Source organism: Crocodylus porosus, unplaced genomic scaffold, assembly GCF_001723895.1.
Source record: "Crocodylus porosus isolate Cpor-Errol unplaced genomic scaffold, CroPor_comp1, whole genome shotgun sequence".
Classification (NCBI taxonomy): Eukaryota; Metazoa; Chordata; order Crocodylia; family Crocodylidae; genus Crocodylus; species Crocodylus porosus.
The window spans coordinates 163,490,256-163,507,002 of record NW_017728906.1 but is presented as its reverse complement, the minus strand read 5'-3'; the positions used below and the strand labels follow the sequence as shown (position 1 = coordinate 163,507,002).

The window sequence follows — 16,747 nt, the reverse complement described above, 5'->3', positions numbered from 1 at the left end:
GCAGATCAATTCCACCCGCAGTGAGGGAGGGGGCAGGGGCAGGCACAGGCACTGCCTAGATAGGGAGTGGGGCTTGTGGGATGGAGGCACGGCTCATGGGGCGGGGGCAGCTCCCGCTGCTGCTTGCACCCCAGGAGGTTGGGGAGTGGTGGGGGATGCCTGTCAGATCTGCACGGCATGGGGCAGGCTGCAGCTGCAGGATGGAGCTGGAGCTGCATGGGGTTTTTCTTGCTGGGGGCTGGACCTGGAGTGGGCTCTGGCGGCGCTGGGAGGGGGCTGCAGCCAAATTTCACCACAGCTCTGCTCCCAGCCCCACACTGCCACTTGGCACAGCCACGGCTTTTCTTGGCGCTTGGGTGGAGGCGGGGTTGTGCCAGGCACCGCTGCGGGGCTGGGAGTGGACCTGCGGAGAAATTTGGGGTGATTGCAGCCTCCTCCCAGCACTGCCAGAACCTGCTCTGAGCCCAGCCCCTGGCAAGAAGAGTCCTGCTCAGCTCTAGCTCTATCCCACAGCTACAGCCTGCCCCGTGCCATGCAGATCCAGGGGGTACACATCCCACCACCTGACCTCCAGGGGTGCAAGCAGTGGGGGGAGCTGCCCCCACTCCACGAGCCACACCTCCATCTCACACCCTCCCCGCCCCAGCTGGGCAGCCCCTGCTCCCTCCCTCCCTCACTCTGGGGGGCATTGATCTACTCTCCCACACCCCTTCCCTCCTCCCTCACCTTCCACCACATGGGACTTAACACCTGCTGGCAGCTGTATTGGATTGGTATGAGCCGATAGGCCTCATTAAATATTGACTATCTGTATCGGCCCCCAAAATCTCTATTAGTTCACCCCTAGTAGGTATAACACCTTCTGTACTGCTAGGTTTCCATCCTACTACTTGAGAGGTTACCACGTGAATAACAGATTTACTTCTGTCCTGCCAACTCTTTATTTCTGTCAAACAAAGGCCCTTCTCTCTTCTTCCCCTTGGCCTCCCCAGGATTGCTTTAGTGACACAACTCTTCAGGTCACCCTTACTCCTATCAGGCTTCCTGGGTCTTGTCTTGTTAAGCATCCTGACATGCCTTGGCAAACATCACTCTTTAGACTGGCTCATGATCTGCTGTGTGTAGGTTCTTTAACTCTATTCATCACTTGAAGAATCTTGAAGAACTAAAATAATTGGTAGATTGGTGACTCTAGTTTATTAACTGGTAAGTTTTTACTTAGTATCTTGAAAATTAATTTCCTTGCCTAAACAAATATATTATAAAAACATGGCAGTGTGGCATCTATAAAGGTAAGCAATGTATCTCTAACATATTGCAAAGACTACAAAAAGACAAGTAAAAGGACTCCATTTACTGAAGGGCAGGTGAGCACTCTTGTTTACTCTATCCCATTATATTACAACAGGGGGGCACTTGTCTACATAAGCAGCAAAGTTAAAGTTGATGGAAGAAAATACTTTTTTTACAAGCTGTTATTGAAGCAAATAGCTTGGTGAGATTAACAAAAAGTATATGTTTACCAGGATAATATTTGCTGTTATACTGACTTTCAATTCTCATGCTATAGGACATAAGCTAATCACAAGCTGGGGTGATGAATAATTCACACAGACAGATGGACACTACTTTTCTGGATGTGGAGCAATGACAGGAAGCTGCAGGAAGGAAAGCAGGTTTAGCTTGGATATCAGGAAAAACTTCTTCACTGGTAGAACAGTGAGGCAGTGGAATAGGCTGCCTGGGGAAGCTGTGGTATCTTCATTATTGGAGGAGCTCAAGAAGAGACTGGACAGGCATTGGTCAGGGATGATTTAGGAGTAGCTATGCCTGTGTTCTACTGTGGGCATTTTCTGTGTTTCTAGGATTTGCTGTTTGCCACATGTGGTCAGGAGGGATTTTTTCCTCCTCCTGGTGCTACATGTCAGAGTTGTTTTTGTTTTAGAGCCTTTCCCAGAAGCATTGGCAAATGGCTGCAGCCAAGGCTGGGGAATTTGACTGGGGTGTGCCAGTGCTCCTGCTGGGACTATAATATAAAGGTTCCTGGCTAGAGGGTCTTGGTCTTGCCCTTCCACTCAGGGTCAGACTGATTGGCACATCTGGCATCAGGAAGGAATTTTACCCCATGGTCAGATTGGTACAGACTGTGGGTTTTGCCTTTCTCATAGCTGGATTGGGGCTTGGCTGCCTCCTGCGCATGGTCAGATGGGACCCTGCCGCAGTGCCTTGGGTGCCAGATTGGGACCATAAATCAGATCCAGCCCATGTGTGGATCATGGGCAAAATGGCTGGGCAAAACTGGGTTAGACAATGGATTTGTAAAGTATGGTTTGGATAGGGATGATCCCTAGGCAGGGGGTTGGACTAGATGACCTACTTTTCTATGATTCTGTGATTTTCACACATTCTGAGTTTGGCTTCACAGGGGAGTTTGAGGGAAACTCGCATCAGAATTCCCTGTAGCCTGGTGATTAGGACAAATGCCTGGGGTGGAGCAGACCCAAGTTCAAATCCACTCTGCCTAAATCAAAGCATAGATTTAAATTACTCATTTCCTGGGTAAGTGTCAGGACTGCTGGTTATTTTTAAAGGAGGAGCAATGGCACTGCCAGTTTTGTAAATCTGGTCCCCAAAACTTTGCTTTCAGCTAAACTGTTTGCAGCTTTGGACTGATTAAAGCCTCTCTTTGGGCAGACAATTAAAATAAATTGCCAGTAAGCTGTTATGCCCTGTTCTAGTAATGATTTCATATTTGTTATTTGAAAGATTCCTGCCTCCACATCATTTCCTTACTGTCCCTTTCAGCCTTTGTTCAACACTGATTCAAAAGGAAGTATTTCTCATACTGAAAATGGGAACTTCCAAGTATTTGTCAAGCCTCAACCCTGCTCACATACGAGTTCTATTTTGATGAGAGCTGGCTGGTGATAAGAATCAGGAGGAAATGGTACCCCCAGTCTTTAAAATTGCTTGGTGAGTTTGTGTTGTTCTTTGAAGTAATGTTGGCATTTGCAACTGTAAAAAGACAAGATACTAGAGTAGATAGATCGTTGGTCTGTTCTGGTGTGGTGGTGTTTGGAGGGGGTGGGCAGGGAGAGGAAACAGGCAGTGAGCAAAAAAGAGGAAAACTGACATGGTAGATTATTTCCTGGGTTGAAAAATAGTTCTTATCAAGCCAGAGGGAGTAAGGAACCTTCTAAATTGTGATAGTTCCTCTTCGTGTGTTTGAAATTTTAAACAAATAGCTATCAGTAACATATTTTGCTTCATGTCTTATGTGATGGATATACTTACAGTAGAGGAAAATGTTTCCAGGGGAGTATCCAGTATGGCATCAATAAATCAAATTCATCCTAGGAAGTACCCTTCTCTAGTATAGCCTAGTGCTGTTAAATGTGCCATGAGTGAGATGTATCTGAACTACAGACACTTACTAATCTAGTACTGCCACATTTATAGATAAGCAATTTTAATGGAGCAATTTAATTTTTATTATTCATCTCTTGGGATATAATTTTGAGTGTTGTTCACATAGATTTAGTCTTGTGAGTCTTAAATTCCAGCAAGAGTTTTGTGTAGTTTAAATCTCAGCATGGAAAGTAAAACCTGTTAGGTAGCAGGTAACTTGTATTCATAAGTTTTCATAGATCTTTTTGTCTCTGTGTATGTGGTGGGCCAGCAGCTAAAATAGGGCTCTGAGGGAGGAATGGAGGAAAACTGGTTGATACATATTTCAACAGCATTATCCCTTCCACAGTACTATTGTTGTGGACTTCTCAAAGCTCAACTCCTCACCACGCTGGCATCCCTGCAGTGGCTCCTCTTCAAGGCAAGGTGGGGGCAGGGACAGGGGTTGGGGCTGGAGCACCATGTGGGCTCCGCTGGCTGCGGGGAACTGCTCTGCTCCCCAGCCCCTTTGGGCGAGCTTTGCCCTGAGTCCCGATGCCATGTGCCTCCTCAGCCTTTAGGCTGAACCAAGGCAGAGCCAGGAGAGGGATTCCTAGCGATGGCATAACAAAGGAGCTTGGTACCTGGGGCAATCAATATAGGGGGGCAGCAGCAGCTGATCTTTTTTCTGCCCCACTCTCTCCTTCCCCCAGGTCAGTACCCAGGGCTACTTCCCATTGCCCCCCTCTAGTTATGCTACTGACTCCTAGAGTCTGCGTGAAGTCACAGCAACAAGCAGGGAAGATGACTTCACAACTGTTGAGTGGACTGAGGCAAGTGTCAAGGATGCCTGGTCAGAGGAGGTTACAGCAATCAAGGCAGGAGACAATCTGGGTCAGGTCACAAATTTGAGTTGTTGGCTCAGTGAGGAAGTCCAGGCAAAACTCAGATTGAGTCCGGTGAGTTCATCTTAAATGAATATTACCTTTGAATGAACTCTACTATTCATTAATACTCATTACTGCTCTGTTTAATCTTGGCTCTGAAAACCCTTGGCTCGGGAAACCCTGAAATCCACTGCAAGTTTCACACTGTACCTGTGGGAAAGAACACACTTGTGCAAACTGCCATCATTTTGGATGCTAAGGAGCACTGGCAACTTGCGTCCAGACCTAATTCCCAAGTGCTGTAGAATTAGAGGGTGCTGTAACCCAGGGCTCTGACATGCTGATCGAAGTTGATAGCAAAGCGCCCACTAACTTGTTAGTGTAAGATCCAGGCCCTACTAAACCTAGTATTAAACAGATCAAACCAAGCCCATATACTTTGTGTTCCCATGGATCCAGCACTGCTTGCAATCAGCATGTTTCAAGACACAACCTCAAGGCTCCAAGCTGTAGGCAGAGCTGCACTTACTAAGAGCTTTCCAAAGATTTCCAATGCCTACAGGACCAATTCTGCATTTCAAATCTGGACAAGCTGATGAGAATTAAACTTCATTTAGCCTCAGGAAAGACTGTTAACCTGGACACTGTATATTCTGTTTGGAAAACAGAAAAACGTAGATGAGAATCGTTCTGGTAAATAAAAAGCTATAGTATCATCTTTTGTTATACTGTGGGACGAACCAAAGCGGCATGTGCCAAAGGGGTGGAGGGTGGGTGCTGGACTAATTTGGGAACGGACTGAAGCAGCGCGTTCATGGGTCGCTACGCCTTAGAGGGAATATTGGCTTGTAGTGATGTGGGGTGGGGGGGAGGCTTAAGGGGGTGTGGCTGTGTGTAGGGGGCAATGGTATGTTATGGGTTGTGTATATGTGGGGGGTTGTGTGGGTGTGGAGACCCCCTTACACTCTCTTCCCTTGGCATAGCAGCAGGTGGGGTGCTCAGTAGGTATAGAGGATATTCTGGTTTTCTGCTGCTCTGTCCTGTATTGATACAAAACCCAATACCTTTATGTCCTCTGTTTTTCTCTTCAAGAGAAAAACAGAGGACATAAAGGCATCTGGTTTTGTATCAGTAGAGGACAACCAGATTGTCCTCTATGATGGCCACTCTATTGCTCAGGGCACAGGCGCCTGGTGGGGCGTGGCTCTGGCTAGTGCTGCACATCACAGTGAAGGGTGCAACTTCCACCAGGCCATCTGTATCATGGCACTCCCTGCTAGTCGTGCAGCTCCCGCGCAGCACAGAGGGAAGCCCCATGTGCTGGAGCCAGGTGCCTTCCCTACCAGGGCTGCACTGCACAGGAGAGAAACCTTAGGCGCTAGTCCGGGCTGCTTTCCTTGCTGGGGCTGTGCAAGGAAGCAAGCCCCAGGTGCCTTCCCCTGAGGGGTGGGGAAGGCAGCCAGCTCCAGCCTGAGGCTTCTCTTCAGTGCTGCGCAGCCCCAGCAGGGAAGGCAGCTGGCTCTGGCATGTGGGACTTCCTTCCTGTGCTGTGAGTGGCAGGGAGCGCCAGCGATACAGATGGCCTGGTGGAGGCCTCTGGGCAGTGGGGTCCCCCAGGGCTCGGTCCTCGGGCCTGCACTGTTCAACATCATCAGTGACTTGGATGGGGGTGTAAAAAGCACCCTGTTTAAATTTGCAAATGACACTAAGATGTGGGGAGAAATGGGCACACTAGAAGGGAGGAATAGGCTGCAATCAGACCTAGATAGGTTACAAGGGTGGGCAGATGAGAACAGGATGGGTTTCAACACTGACAAGTACAAGGTGCTGCACCTGGGGGGGAAGAACCAGCAGCATACCTACAGGCTGGGGAACTCCCTTCTCCTCAGTGTAGAGGCAGAAAGGGATCTTGGAGTCATTATTGATGCCAAAATGAACATGGGCCGACAGTGTGGGGAAGTGGCCAGGAAGGCCAACCATAACTTGTCGTTCATCCACAGATGTATCTCAAGCAGGTCCAAGGAGGTGATCTTCCCCCTCTATGCGACACTGGTCAGGCTGCAGTTGGAGTACTGTGTCCAGTTCTGTGCGCCGCACTTCAGGAGGGATGTGGACAATGTGGAGAGGGTCCAGAGGAGGGCCACCTGCATGATCAAGGGGCAGCAGGGCAGGCCCTACGAGGAGAGGCTATGGGACCTGAACCTGTTCAGCCTCCACAAGAGAAGGCTGAGGGGGAGATCTAGTGGCCATTTACAAACTAGTCAGGGGGGACCAACAGGCACTGGGGAAGTCCCTGTTTCCCCGAGCACTACAGGAGTGACAAGAAATAATGGTCACAAGCTGGCAGAGGGTAGATTTAAGCTACATATCAGGACACCCTACTTCACTCTCAGGGCAGCTAGGATCTGGAAACAACTTCCAAGAGAAGTGCTGGCTCCTATCCTGGGGTGTCTTTAAAAGGAGGCTGGATAATCACCTTGCTGGGGTCGTTTCACCCCAGTACTCTTTTCTGCCCATGGCAGGGGGTCGGACTTGATGATCTGCTCGGGTCCCTTCTGACCCTACCAACTATGGAACTATGAAACGATGAGGTTGTGCCTCGCACAGAGATGTGCAGTGCTGGCTGGAGCTATGCCCCACGGGGCACCTGCACTCTGAGCACCCCGCCTGCTGCTGTTGCCTGCTATTGCCTGCTGGGGCTGTGCACTGTGGGGGAGTCTGCAGGCATCCCCATACTTCCCACCCTCCCTCACACCCACACACTGCTGACCTGAGCTCCATGCTGCTGCCACCCCCTTGAGCGTGGGCTCTGGGTTGCCACCAGCCTATCTGCAGCCCCATGTTCTGCACTCTTGCCTAGCTGCAGCCCTGCCCCTGCTGCTTCCTACCTGCTGCCTGGAGCCAGCAGGAGACTGGGGAAGGTGGAGCAAGTCTCTGGGGGCTGCAGCAGCATCCCCATACAGAATTTGCACACTGGCTGGACTGGGCCTTTCCGCCCATGAGGGTGGGAGCGAGGCAATAGGGTATGTCGGGGGGGGAGGGGTGTACATGTGGGTATCTTGCTCCCACCCTCACAGGGGTGGGGGAAGGGGTGGGAGGGGCACAATTTGTTGATGGGCGCTGCGGGCCAGACGTGGCCCACCAAACACTTTCTAGCCCCCAGGCAGTGTTTCATCTGCCCCTGCTTTAACAAGTGACTTGTGGGGAAGAGGGGGAGGAATTGACTAAACATTTAGACTATGGCCTACCTTTTCTAGGATTAGAGCAGCAGAAATTTTGAGGTAGTGGTGCTTTACCTGAACCATTTTTTTTTTTTTTTTTTTTCTTTTCCTGCTTCCTGTTTACATGCTAAGGTTTACTACCTTTTATTCTCCTCTTGAAATGACTTATTTTCCTTCCTTCTCCTCTTTTGAGTTTTTTAACATTTACTCCCTTCTTTACTACTTTCCTTGTTACTGCCATGTTATAACAGCTTTATCCTGAAGGATTAACAAAAAAAGTGATACCAGGGTTTGGTAGCTTGACTTGATAATATTATCCAAGCATATATACATTTCTCCACTTACTGGAGTAAATGAAGAATATGTGCATTTCTAAGCTAGTCTTGCAGGATATGAAAACTGGAATAGATGCTCCCATCCAGCAGGGGTGGCAGTTCAGGGAATAGTTGTTTAAATATTATACTACCTGAAAAGGACCAACTCCTGTGAGACATGGCAGGGGGTTTTGCCATTGGCAACATGGCAGGAGCACAGTTTTCCTACTCTTTTTTTTTCCCTTCTTTCCAGTAAGGAGCAGCATTGCTCTATAACTACCTGAATAAACATTGCACAACTCGAGTCTCTTGATACCATCTTTTCCTCCTTTTGTGTCTAAGTTTATCAAAGTGATCTGTTTACAATGACTGCCCTGAGTTCCTCTAGTCCAAGTCTATTATGGACCCTTTCCAGTTGGGTTTCTCTCTCTTGTGTCTTAGTGAAACTGCTGTTACTATTACATTTTTTAGCCAACTCTCAGAACAAGCACTCCATCCACATCCTCCTTGAATTGTAAGCCACTTTCAACACTGTAGAGTAGACTATGCTCTTCTTGAAACCTTTGTCTCCTGAGACTCACCCCTCTTCTGGTTCTCCTTTTACTTCTTTAATAATTCCTTCATCTTTATCTGTTAGAGGATCCATCTCTTTCCTCCTCCAACTTTTTGTGAACATTCCACTTTGTCCTAGACTCCTCTTCTCCATCATGGGACATCGTTGCCATCCTGATCAGTCCTGTACTCTGAGTGTCCTCTTCAGCCTTGAGCTGTGTCTGGGTCTTCATACCTGGGTTATGTTTTAAGGCTTTCTGCGTAATATCTCCAAGATAGGTTCTTTTCTTTCCACCACATAGATAAAAGTCTTGTTGCAGTAAGCTGAGAAGATCCGGGACACTTTTTCTCTGACCTTGAGTGTAGCTACACTGCACGTGTTGTATCCATCCAGAAAGCTTCTCTTGAAGATAATTTCCTATGTCACACCTCTCTGTGGATTGCTCTGTTGTCTCAAACATAATGAGCTGTTTGTCTTCATTTTCAAAGCCCTTTACAGACTATCCTTTCCCTTATTCAGAGACAGACTCCACCCTGTGATCATCCAGTGTTGTCTGCTTCCATGACACATTAGCTTTTTCAAACACCGGCCTTTGTACTTTTCTTTTGCTGCCTTTCATTCTTGGGAATTATCATATCTGAAAATCTACTTCATTTCCCTTCAAACATCCCCCCCCAACCAAACACATATGCACACAGTTAAGACCGTTCAGTGTCATGGTGCATATAAATAACTTTTATAGTGGTTATGCTGGTGATTTGCTATGGATACTGTTTATCATGCTGTTTGGTAGGGCTGTGCGAAGCTTTGGCCCCTGATTTGATTCGGTGGCCGAATCTCTGAATCTGAATCGAATCAGGAGACCCTTTAATCTCTTTGAATTGAATTGGAACCCTTTTGAATTGATTCAGAAAGATTTAATGATTCAGACATAGACACAGCTTTAAATGGTTTTTGTACATACCTCAAGGTACCAGGTGGCTCGTGAATGCTGAAATGGTGGGACAGATGGAATGTCCCATAAGAGCATGGGGTGCTCCCCAGTGTGCTCAGCAGCAGACAAAGTGGACTAGAAGCACTTCCAGTCTACTTCCAGGTCTGCCGGGGAGTATGTCCCCCGCCCCCCCGCACTCCTCTGGCTTGGCGACTGGTGCCTTCTGGGTTGGGGGGCACCTGGGTGTCACAGCCCAGGTAGGAGCTGTGAGTGTATCAGCCATTAGGCTGCTGGGTTCAGGATTGGGGAGGTGAGTCGGGAGTGAAGTAAAGGCAGATTTACTTATAACTTAGCATACAACAGTTAACAGAAAGGTTAATGTGACAAACAGATAGTACAGTAATAAAGAGCTAATAGTGAATGATAACAACAGATAGACAGAATGACAAAGAGTTCCCACATGGGGTTGGCAACTTATCGGGAGTTCCTCTATGCAAGGTGCATGCCAAGTTGTTCCAGCAAAGTCAGGTGTCCCCGATCAGCACTGTCTGAGGGGTCGCTGGGAAGGTCCCTTGGTCAGGATCCGGTCTTCACTCACACTGGGAGTCCAGAGTCCAGGCTTGGTACAGCAATGGTCCTTCTGTCCCATCCTTCTGATTGGTCACTTGACATGCACATTCCTTTATGCCTCATCTTATGCTAATCTGTTGGCTTTAGAGCCACTCAGAATCTTGCCCTATAGCTGTTACCCTATGGGATCAAAAGGTATTAGAAATTATCATGAAAGTTTACCTCCCAAACTTGGGTTCACCCAGTAAGCAAATTACACCACGTTACTTTGAGGTTTGAAATTAGCATTACCTGCCCAATCTCAACCCCTTAGTTTTTTTTTATTCCTTGGATTCCTAGGAATGTGCTAATTATATTAGGTGGTCAGATCTTGTTAAAGCTGACCTTTGAAAAACCTGTTAAATCAGCTAATCTTGTAGCTTGCTAATTTTTGGGGCCCATGATCAGTGCAAACAGATTCAACACTTTGGTTAAATTGTGACAGACAAATTCCACTTGTAGGTTGACAACTTGCCAGCTTTGCATTAGCTAACCTTAACTGCTAAACAATTGCCTGGATGTCTCCAAGAGCATATATTTATTGCTCATGATAGTAACCCCTCTGGTTCTGGCTACCACACCCGGGGTCCCCCTGCGGCTGATCGCTGAGCTGGAGGAACACGAGGGGGGGCGGGGCAGCATGCTTGGTGGCATACCTGGAAGTGGATGTACTTCTGGTCCACTTCCGGGTTTACCATCGGGTACGCAGGCCCCCTACCCCATGCTCCTGTGAGACGCTCCATGTGTCCCACAATTGCAGCAGTCACGAGCCATGCTAGTACCTTAAAGTATGTAGAAAAAACATTTAAAGCTATGCCTATCGCCGAATCGTTGATTCTCCAAATCGGCATTGAATCTTCAGATTCAAATTTGGCTGAATTGAATTGGGGACAGTGATCTGGATCAACTAATCAAATCACTGACCCTGATTTGGGCTGAATTTGAATGTGGCCTGTTTCGCACACCCCTACTGTTCAGTACAGTTGTTTGTCGGTGTTCCCTTGTCCTTCTGGACCTATCTCCAGCTTCTTGTTTTATATGTAGTGTGAACTGTCTGAGGTAAGGACCTGTTCTGAGTTTGTACAATACCTAACAAAGTGGCTCCTGGCTATGTCTAGTGCTTCAAGGTACTATAGTAATAAAAATAGTGTTTTCCCTGTGGCATACCAACAACATTCTGTAATTGTGTGACGTTGTGGCTACTGGTATAGGACATGTAATACACGTGGCTCGGTGCAGTGCTAGGAGGACAAATGTGAAGTGCTGTTCTTGTACAAATTAATAATTAAATACAGACTGTTTTCAGAAAGAAGTATGGATAATCATGCTTTTTACCTGTTTGTTAAATTAACTCCCAAGACATTTTTATGCCTCGCTATATTCTTTCCTGGCTTTCTCTATGGCGTTGGTACAGAACTTTTGTTACTCTTTTTTTCTTTTAATACTTTATTTTTTTTGGTTCACAGAACTAAAAGAAATTGTATTTGTCATCCAGAGTCAAAGTAATTATTTTCATTCCAAGAGAGCAGAAGATCTAAAGCAAAATATTTTAAATCAGGCTGCAGATCTTGGAAAGGTATGTGCCGATAATATAGTCTTCATGTTTCTCGTCTTTTCATAAACATTTGACTAACAACGTTTGCTGTTGTTCCTGTTTTAGTTCATTTTATTTCTTTTGTTAAACTGTATCAGAGTACATATATTTCATCTTCGCTTTCTGAAGGAATTAAATAAGGATTTCACTGACTGCATACCAAATGGGATATCCTTCCTAAATTCTACACTATTCTAAGTTATGTGTGTTTGTGAGTATGGAATTTAATTTTGAAGTAATGAAAGGGAAACAGCTTCTAAGTACCACAGTATCCAAAATTATCTTAACTTTTTTAACACAATAGTGATGATATTTTGACTAGTTATTAAACTAGTTTTTAATTCTTTGTATTTTCTTACGAAGTGGATGTATCAGGTAGGTAATATTTGGGATCATTTTCTTAAGCATACTTTAGTGTTTTCATTTGAGCATCTTCATTTTTTAGAGGTTTTACTGCACAGCTGTATTATGATGGATTTAGAATGAACATTGACTTACACAGTCTTAGCTGAGAACTAGGATTGATTTTTAATGCTTTCATTTGTGCAAAGGGCTTAAAGTTGTTTTTATATAATCTGGACTTTTTAAAAAGATATAAAATGAAATTCTGAAATAACATTGTAGGGTTTATTGGTTTGAACTTTGATATTCAGAAACATAGGTCTGAAAGATTTTTAAAAAAATGCAACATTCACTAAGTTTCTGTGGTTCTTGCCCTTCTGTATACTTGAGCTGATCACCACTGTGATAATTAAATATGTTCTAAATGCACTTTTGAAGTTTTGATCCTATGGTTAGATCTATACTGATAGTCTGTGCCCCTCTGTGATTCCTTATTATGTTCTGAGGAGTCTTGCACTGTTGTTGCTTATTTGTCTACGTGGAACAAAGCCCTGTCCATTAAAATGGTCGCTGGTAAATGTTCGCACTCCCGAATACCAGCAGTTGGAAGCAAGCAAAGTAAAAAATGGAAATGTGGTTGTGTTCATTGGGGAAAGTATAGGAAAACTGGTTTAGAGGATGGGGTAACTTTTATTTTTGAGTGGCAGTAGACTGGTAGCTGAGAGCACTCCTCTGTTGTGAGTGAATGAATGAATGAATGTGATTTTGCAAATAAACTTCAGATTATTTTAATTAAAAGGATTTGTTGATCCTCCACAAAAATTTGGGTGGTAAACAACAGCACACATGGGAAAGTTAGTAAAGGCAGCGATTTGAAGTTGTATCAATCTGAAGATTTTGGCCCAGAATCCAGGGTCGGGGGAAAATGCAATAAAATACAGAAGAAAATGAGTCCAGTCAACTTGTTCTTCGTGTGCTGTGCCTTGCCTTTTTCTTTTCCAAGCCTCATTTTCAAATGTCTGGCCCCAGACTGTTTTGAATAAGACCGGTAGTACCGGGTATTGTGAGGGAAAACTTAATCCCTGTGCACAAAATTTTGAAACTGACATTTTTCATTCCGAAGCATGTGTACAGATCACACTTTCTGATCACACTGGAGTTAACTTCTCAAAATACGTGTTACATATTTACTAACTAGTTAGTCTATATTAAAATTAAATGCAAGAGGGAATTTTCTAACTTTCTAATCAAACTAGAATGTGTCTGTCTTGTTTTAAAATGTATTGAATCATACTCATATTCACTCTAAAGTAAAATAAACTCCACTTCGAATTTGCTGTTTGTGTCCTATTTCGTGTGTGTGTATCTATCTACTTTAAATATTTTACATTTTAAAAATGTATTTCTCTCTTAAGTCGGGTTACCACTAGAGGTCATTGTTGTTGCTATTGTTAATATGTAAATGCATATTATATAACTATAAAATATTTAGTGGTATTTTTTCCATGTTAAACAGTGGCTAATGCTTAGTGATGAGGAACATTTTTTTTTTTTTTGGTTAAATCCCTATCAGTTTGTTTGGTATAGAATCTAATGATCAGATCTTAAATTCATCCCCCCCCCGCCCATGCAACAGTGGGGAAAGCAGCAGCAGCAATGGGACAGGTGCCTCTCTTGCCCACTGCCGTCTTCCATCACTTCCTCCCCTTTCAGCTTTCTGCACAGTACCTTTTCCCCTCTCCCCTTTGCAGCCTCTGCTCCCTCCCAGGTCACTGAGCACATGGAAGCAAGTGATTTCTAATATATAAGCACTAAACATATTTAAAAAAAAAAAAAGTATTTTGGTGGCGAATACAGTTCACCAACTATATCCCAGCCTCTCTCTTTTTACCTTTGCCTTTCTGTTCTCAGTTAGATGATGATAATTGGATATTTGAATATCTCAAAAGCTTTCTAACAGAGATAGCCACAGTATATCTTTGTAGTACATGCACAGCCCATATACCCCGGCAGCTTTGATTACTTCACAGTTAAAAGCTGAAACCAAGATCTGCTTTTTGCTTATTTTCCTGTGCATTGATTGCCTAGCTCACTTTCTCATCATAATCCTCATACTTGTATTATGGTATACAAAACACATAGTCACCGATATTTTTTCAGTCTGCTGTTGAAAAGGTAGAAGGATCTAAATCTTGCCAGCCTTTGATTTAAAATCTGGCACTTTCTCAGAAATGCCAAGGGAAAAAGGATATCTAGATTGTAGCCATATTAGTTTAGAGGAAAAAGGAATCAGGACTTGTAGTAGAGATGATATCTTTTATTAGACCAACTATTTTTGCAGAAAAACCAAAATTCTTTAATTGCCAGTTTTTGGGCACAAATACCCTTCAGTCAGGCAGTGGAGAAAAGATTGTAAAAGTTCTCCTGGGTAGAAATGAGAATTTCATAGGAGAGATGAAGGTGGTAAAATCTCCTGTTTAGAAAAGTTCATTTTATATGCAGATTAGGCTCAGAGAAAAGTTGGAATAGTCTGTTTACCTCAAAGTTGATTGTTTGTAAGCAGGATGTAGTCATATTTCCTTTTGGTTATGTTGTTTTATATTTCACAGAGCAGTAAATAGATGGGATGCTCCTCTGGGCAGGAATTTCTTATCTGGTGAGGTGTCTCTGAGCTTTGCTGTGAGGCTCTGTGAATATGCAGATTACCTCGAATAAAGGTATCTCAGGTTTCAGGTGGTCAAAGTTGTTTCCTCCTTCGAACATTATGAAGATGATAATTTTCTTCATAAGATAAAGGGAAGAAGGAAGAAGCATTATCAGCTGCTGCTCCTCTTTTTGAGTGTGGCAGACTGTCAAGGAAAAGTCATAGTTGAGCTGCAGGCTTTGCAGTCGCAGAATTAGTGGGTACCATCATTCGTATCTCCTCAAATATGTTCTTTCTATCACTGTTTTGTACTCAATTTGTCTTCTGCAATTGTAATTACTTGCACTTTTCCTTTTTCTAAAAGTATGGACCTCATTCAGGGAACAGTCTGTCCTTGTGAATTCATTTATTTTTCTTGAAAGATTGCAGGTAGACCTATTCAGCTTGACTGATGTGATGGAGATGATTGTACTATCTAATGGAGTCTTCCCCCCCAACACCCCTCCTCCCCAAAAAACCAAACCAGAGCCCTGCAACAGCCCCCAGAACAAAAAAGAACTTCAAGCCAATGTGAATGAAAAAAAGTTGGAGTTTTTATAATTTGACATGTGGAGGAAGAAGTGCCTTACAATTCATCTGTTCACTAATTCAGGGTATTGGAATGCAGTTCATAAATACATACCCCTGGGGGCTTGCACACTTCATTGCGTCTGTAGGCTGAGTTCATCGCACATACCAGAGGTTCCCCAACTCCCTGTCTGCCTCTTTTTCCATCCCTCTTTTAGTGTCTACCTGCAACATACTCCCCCATGGCAATGGCTTTGTGCATCTTTGGGGTTAGACAAGGACATACAGCTAGCCAGAAGCCAGGCTGAAATGCAGGCAGAGTGGAAGAGGGTTCTTGAGTGGAGAGGTGTTCCAACCTGATCCCTCAGAAGCATGGGGAAAGTGTGTGCAGAAAAAAGGTCTGGCCCTTCCTTGTCCTTTCAGAGACATTGATTTAGACTAGAGGTTGGCAGTATTTTCTGGCAGAGGGCCAGAATGGCACAGCTCAGGGCTGAAGCAGTCGGGCCCTAGGCCTCAGCCTCCTCTACTACCACTTCTCCCTGTTGCCCAGCTGCTGCACAGCCCAGGGAGAGCCCCCTTCGGCAGAAGCCAGCGCCATCCACTTGTGCTTTGGTACAGGGACAGGCCCTTTTGCTGAGTTCCCTGTGCATGGCTATGGCATAGCATAGGCAGAGCCTCTGTTGCCAGTTCCTGAAGTTCGGTACTGTTAACCAATAATTAGTAACGTGAAGGTTCAGCTCTAGCATAATTTCTTTTGGTATGGCCGTTCATAGGATTCCAATATTATAACTGTTTGAGCCATACACTAAAACTTCTTGGTAGAGATCCATTATCACTTTCCTCATATGCTGATGAGATGAATCAGTGACTTAAGCTAATCATCACTAGAAGACAGTTTAACTCTTCCCTGGGGGAGGGGAGGGGGAGGGAAATCAGTACTTACCAACATAATTGTTTGTTCTCAGGTAAATTCTGTAGGGTTTCTCTAACACTGGATAATAAAATCCAGACAAGACCATGATGTTTTCAGAACATGCCTTGTTTTATTAAGGGTTCTATCCCTTACTGCACTGTTCCTATCCTCTTCTCCCAGATGGAAAAATGCTATAGGAGCTTTTGAAGTCCTTCAGTCCCATGTATTGCTAGAAATCAGGGAGTAGTTAGTTAAGTGGAGTCTGCTAGCCAAAAGCTTGAGTCTAGGAGTTCAAAAAAAGGAGGCACCTGTCTGTAGTTTTTTTCATAGACATAGACATCAGGGCTGGAAGGGACCTCGGGAGATCATTGAGTCCAGCCCCCTGCCCAAAGGGCAGCACCTCTGATGGCAGGCTGTTCCAGACCTCGGGGGCTCGGACAGTAAAGAAATTCTTCCTTATGTCCAGCCTGAAATGGTCTTGCAGGAGTTTATGACTGTTCGACCTGGTCATCCCTTGGGGCGCTCTAGTAAACAAATGCTCCCCCAGATCCTGGTCGTCACCCCTGATAAATGTATAGGTGGCCATCAGCTCTCCCCTGAGCCTGTGGTTTTCCAGGCTAAAGAACCCCATGGCTCTCAGCCTGTCGTCATAAGAGCTGTTTTCCTGACCTCTGATCATGCGCGTGGCTCTTCTCTGGACTCTCTCAAGCTTCTCCACATCCTTTTTGAATTGTGGAACCCAAAACTGGATGCAGTACTCCAGCTGCGGCCTCACCAAGGCC

The 16,747-nt window shown here is 45.0% G+C and overlaps 1 protein-coding gene across 3 annotated transcripts in view; it reads left to right on the top strand.

The window, feature by feature from the left end:
* Positions 1 to 16,747, top strand: part of B3GLCT (beta 3-glucosyltransferase) — a 116,040-nt gene that overhangs the window by 17,838 nt on the left and 81,455 nt on the right. For all 3 annotated transcript variants that reach the window (XM_019530113.1, XM_019530111.1, XM_019530112.1), the window contains exon 4: positions 11,372 to 11,481. In XM_019530113.1, the coding sequence (XP_019385658.1) occupies positions 11,372 to 11,481 (110 nt within the window). The remainder of the gene's footprint in view (positions 1 to 11,371; positions 11,482 to 16,747) is intronic.